The following is a 3,375-nucleotide window of genomic DNA, read 5'->3' as shown; positions in this document are numbered from 1 at the left end:
TATATATAATAAAAATAATAAAAATATATAGTTATAATTAGATATTAATAATAATATATTAATATATTAATATATATAATAGAATAAGATAGGGCTAAATTAGAAAACCTTGAATTTATATATGCAGCCAATTATAAATTCGGGGTTATTACGCCTTTTGGCTAGACTAACTAAGTTAGCCCGCTAGCCCTTCCGAGCTCCCTTATCAAAAATCTGTGTGTAGAAGTTTTACACTCTAAAATAACCAGCTCCCTACGGATACTATTTCTTCATAATTTCGTAAATTGTAGAGCTCAGTGTGCGCTTTCCAACGCTGTAAAAATAATGAAGTTTGGCCTACTATTGGTGGATTAAATGGATATTCAAATATGGTAGTCACACCAAACGCGTCCGGGATCGGATAATAATCCTTCCACCTGTTTGTTTGTTTGTTTGTGTAACCATTATTCTTCCACCACTCTACCAATTCTACCAATTCCATCAATATGAACACAATCGTCCTCGGTACCCCTCGCGGAAACGTTACTAAACGCTTCAGGCACGTACACCCCTTTTGCCCGCCTCTTAGAGCCCCTACTGACGCCCCCAGGCCACCCCTCGGCGAATCCGCTACTGCTGGCAATCGAGGCCGCAAGCGAGCCCAACAGCTACCTACTACTGCTCATAGACGCGTTAGAAAGCCCTCAAAAAGAGCCCGAACGGATTCACAGCCATCGTCCTCCCCTACATACTACTCGACCAGCCGCTCAGTCAACACTACCTACCCTATCAGCTCAGTAATCCACTCAATTAGATCGTCAGCCAGTCACTCAGTCATCCACTCAGTCAGCCACTCAGCTAGCCACTCAGTCTGATACTCTATAAGAGGAGGAGCAAGAGGAGGAAATACAACAGGCAAATGCGGAGAACACTGCGGAGAAACCAAGCGGCAATAAGGCCCCCAGCACCAAGAACACGGCTCAGCTCTCCAAGATCCCACGTTATATGCTCTCCACGGTTCCACATCAAATCATCACTCAGCAAGCGGAGAACACCACTGCAACTTGGCCTGTCATCCCCACTGCATTGATATGGTATATCAATGCAATCACGTCACAAGAGGAGGATCTACTGCGACGATCACAGTCAATTAAGCCTCTGCAGGAGGAACATCGCAAGAGGAGGAACTACAACAGGCAAATGCGGAAAGGAGAACACTGCGGAGAAACCAAGCGGCAATAAGGCCCCCAGCGCCAAGAACACGGCTCAGCTCTCCAAGATCCCACGTCATATGCCTCCACGGTTCCACATCAAATCATCACTCAGCAAGCGGAGAACACCACTGCAACTTAGCCTGTCATCCCCACTACATTAGAGGAGTAAGAGGAGGAACTACAACAGGCAAATGCGGAGAACACTGCGGAGAACACTGCGGAGAACACTATGGAGAATACTGCGGAGAAACCAAGCGACAACAAGGCCACCATCGTCAAGAACACGGCTCAGCTCTCCAAGATCCCACGTCATATCAGTCATTCACTCAGTCAGCCACTCAGCTAGCCACTCAGTCTGATACTCTACAAGAGGAGGAGCAAGAGGAGGAACTACAACAGGCAAATGCGGAGAACACTGCGGAGAAACCAAGCGGCAACAAGGCCACCATCGTCAAGAACACGGCTCAGCTCTCCAAGATCCCACGTCATATGCTCTCCACGGTTCCACATCAAATCATCACTTAGCAAGCGGAGAACACCACTGCAACTTGGCCTGTCATCCCCACTGCATTGATATAGTACATCACTGCGGCCTCTGCAGGAGGAACATCGGACGATGCATATTTGGACGAATTGAAACCGTCCGATGTCTACAGCTATTTCATTATTCGGAAGATTTCACTGCGGCAGGAGATATTGTGGGATTCACACCACTAACTGGCACGTTGTCTCCATTTCTTTCCGGTATTTCGATACTTCTTGCCATAAGGATATGGCCTTTCTCTGTTTTTTGTGGGCAATTATTACGGATCAATCCTCTACACTCGATACACCTTCCTAATTAGGCCTTAGCGCACCTCTCTCCGCACATATGTGCCTGTATACCACATAGATTAAATTAATTTTATAGTGGTGGAAGTAGGTCAAAAACGTACAGCAAGCGATTAGAGTTCGATTTGACTTAGGGCTAGGGCTAAAATTCGATTTAACTTAGAAAAATCCAACTTCATGAATTTAATTCATAGGCCTTTACTTATATAATAGAATAAAATAGAGTTAAGCTATAAAATCTTAAATTTATATATATAGTTAATTATAAATTTAAATTCGCTATACTCTATAATTAAATTAGCTAAGTTAGCTCGATAATTCTCTTAAGCTTTCTTACTAAAAAAATAGATATATATTATTAATATATAGAATAAGTTTTTTATTTTCTATTAAAGTTTTTAGATTCTTTATAAGTTATAGAATAAAATATAGGCTTTTAAATAAATAAAGAGTTTCTAAATTTAGTCTTATAATTCTTATTACGTAAGAAAATTAAATATCGCTTATTAAAGTTTACTTAATAGTCGAATAACTCTAATTAGATATATAATATTTAATTGTAAAATAACTTTTTTATTTTTTATTAAGTTTATATAGTTTTTTATTTAAATTATAAAACGTAATATAAGCTTTTAGATAAAAAAAGAATTACTAAATTTAGTCTTATAGATATTTATTACGATTTTAATAATCTTATAATCTTACTTATATTATAGTCTAATTAAACTTAGCGTATTAAGATCTTTTAATCTTTCTATCTTATTATAAACTCTATTTATTTATAATAATTCTATGTAGATAATATTCTCTTTATACTATAATATAAAGTTATTATATAAATTATTAAGTCTCTAATATAATATTATCTATTCCTCTTTTAAAGCGATAGTAATTTATTTATTTATTATATTAAATATATAATTAAGAAGAAAGTATATTATTAAGAAGTTAGTAGTTATAGCTAAAGGAGCTTACTACTCGAAAGATTATTTAAAAGAAAATCTTTTATTTATATAAAGACTAATTTAACTAGATTAAATAAGAATCTAAAGAAAATAAATATCTTTAATATATTAAAAGAAATAAATTCTCTTTATATATCTACTAGTTTAATATTAGCTATATATCTCTTAATCTTAAATTTAGATAATATTTAAAGTTAAATCGTTATAAGTAAGTTATAAATATATTATTATTTAGAAGAACTTAAAAACTTCGATAAGAAGATTTTAAATATTAGTAAAGTTAAATCGTCTATATAATATAAGAGAAAGCGTTCTATCTCTAGAAGATATATTATTAAATCTAGTTTAATTTATATCGAAGTATAATTTATAAATATTATCGAAGA

At 35.6% G+C, this 3,375-nt stretch overlaps 1 protein-coding gene across 1 annotated transcript; it reads left to right on the top strand.

Moving 5' to 3' along the window:
• Positions 1-485: 485 nt before the first annotated feature.
• On the top strand, positions 486-1,221 carry HO173_003495 (uncharacterized protein; the record flags this gene model as incomplete). The annotated part of the gene is made up of 2 exons (XM_037305420.1): positions 486-804; positions 866-1,221. The coding sequence occupies 2 exons, from the start codon at positions 486-488 to the stop codon at positions 1,219-1,221; spliced, it is 675 nt and encodes a 224-aa protein (XP_037167828.1).
• Between the last annotated feature and the right edge of the window lie 2,154 nt (positions 1,222-3,375).

Source organism: Letharia columbiana (genome assembly GCF_014066305.1).
Source record: "Letharia columbiana isolate WasteWater2 chromosome Unknown Sc0000008_s0, whole genome shotgun sequence".
In the NCBI taxonomy this organism is placed as follows: domain Eukaryota; kingdom Fungi; phylum Ascomycota; class Lecanoromycetes; order Lecanorales; family Parmeliaceae; genus Letharia; species Letharia columbiana.
The sequence above is the reverse complement of the archived record's forward strand: the minus strand, read 5'-3'. Positions and strand labels throughout refer to the sequence as shown.